Source organism: Frankliniella occidentalis, unplaced genomic scaffold, assembly GCF_000697945.3.
Source record: "Frankliniella occidentalis isolate FOCC.00 unplaced genomic scaffold, Focc_3.1 Scaffold612, whole genome shotgun sequence".
Taxonomy (NCBI): domain Eukaryota; kingdom Metazoa; phylum Arthropoda; class Insecta; order Thysanoptera; family Thripidae; genus Frankliniella; species Frankliniella occidentalis.
In genome coordinates this window covers 19,878-20,609 of record NW_026267728.1, presented here as the reverse complement: position 1 = coordinate 20,609, position 732 = coordinate 19,878, and the positions used below count along the sequence as shown (strand labels likewise).

At 44.0% G+C, this 732-nt stretch overlaps 1 protein-coding gene across 1 annotated transcript in view; it reads left to right on the top strand.

The window, feature by feature from the left end:
- Positions 1 to 464, top strand: part of LOC127751618 (general transcription factor II-I repeat domain-containing protein 2A-like) — a 37,670-nt gene extending 37,206 nt beyond the window's left edge. Inside the window, exon 2 of the mRNA XM_052275409.1 lies at positions 280 to 464. Coding sequence (XP_052131369.1) covers positions 280 to 464 — 185 coding nt within the window. The remainder of the gene's footprint in view (positions 1 to 279) is intronic.
- The last annotated feature ends 268 nt before the right edge of the window (positions 465 to 732 follow it).

Genomic DNA, 732 nt, shown 5'->3' with positions numbered 1-732 from the left:
GTGGCCGGCCAGGTACAGACAGCACGGACAACGTGAGTTACGGCCCGTGTCGCGGACAGGTCAGCTGTCCGTCAGGCTGCGGGTGCGCGCAGGGCCGCACGGTGCCCGGCCCTGCTCTACACTGCCAGAGCTCACCCTGCCGATACATCATCAAACATCAGCAGAATCTGATCAAAGGTGACCAATCGTCATTAGACATCATCAGAACATCAGCAAACATCAACAGAACATTATCAAAGAACACCAAAGATCATTAACGATCATCAAGCATCATTTAAGATTATCAAACATCATCAATGATCATTGAACATCATCAAACATCATCAGAAAATCAGCAGAATATCATCAGACATCAGCAAACATCATCAGAACGTCAGCGGACATCATTAAAGATCATCAGAACTTTAGGAGACACCAACAGACACCATCATCATCAATCATTATCTGAGCACCATCAGACATAGGCAAGACCCCGCAAGACCGAAGGTCACCACAACAAAGTTTTTGAAAAACTTATCGCAGTATATGTTGTTACTTTTTTATATTACATTTTTTGTAATAATAATTGCCGTACTTACACTTCTTGTGCTCACCTGAAGGCCAAAAGAGGAAGCGAGAGAAGGGAAAGAGTTTCATTATTATTATTATTTTCGCGCAGCTCGCCTTTATTTCTCCGCCGGTCGGTTATTTCAGCGCAGGGCCGAAACTCGTAGCGACATTATTGTTATTTTT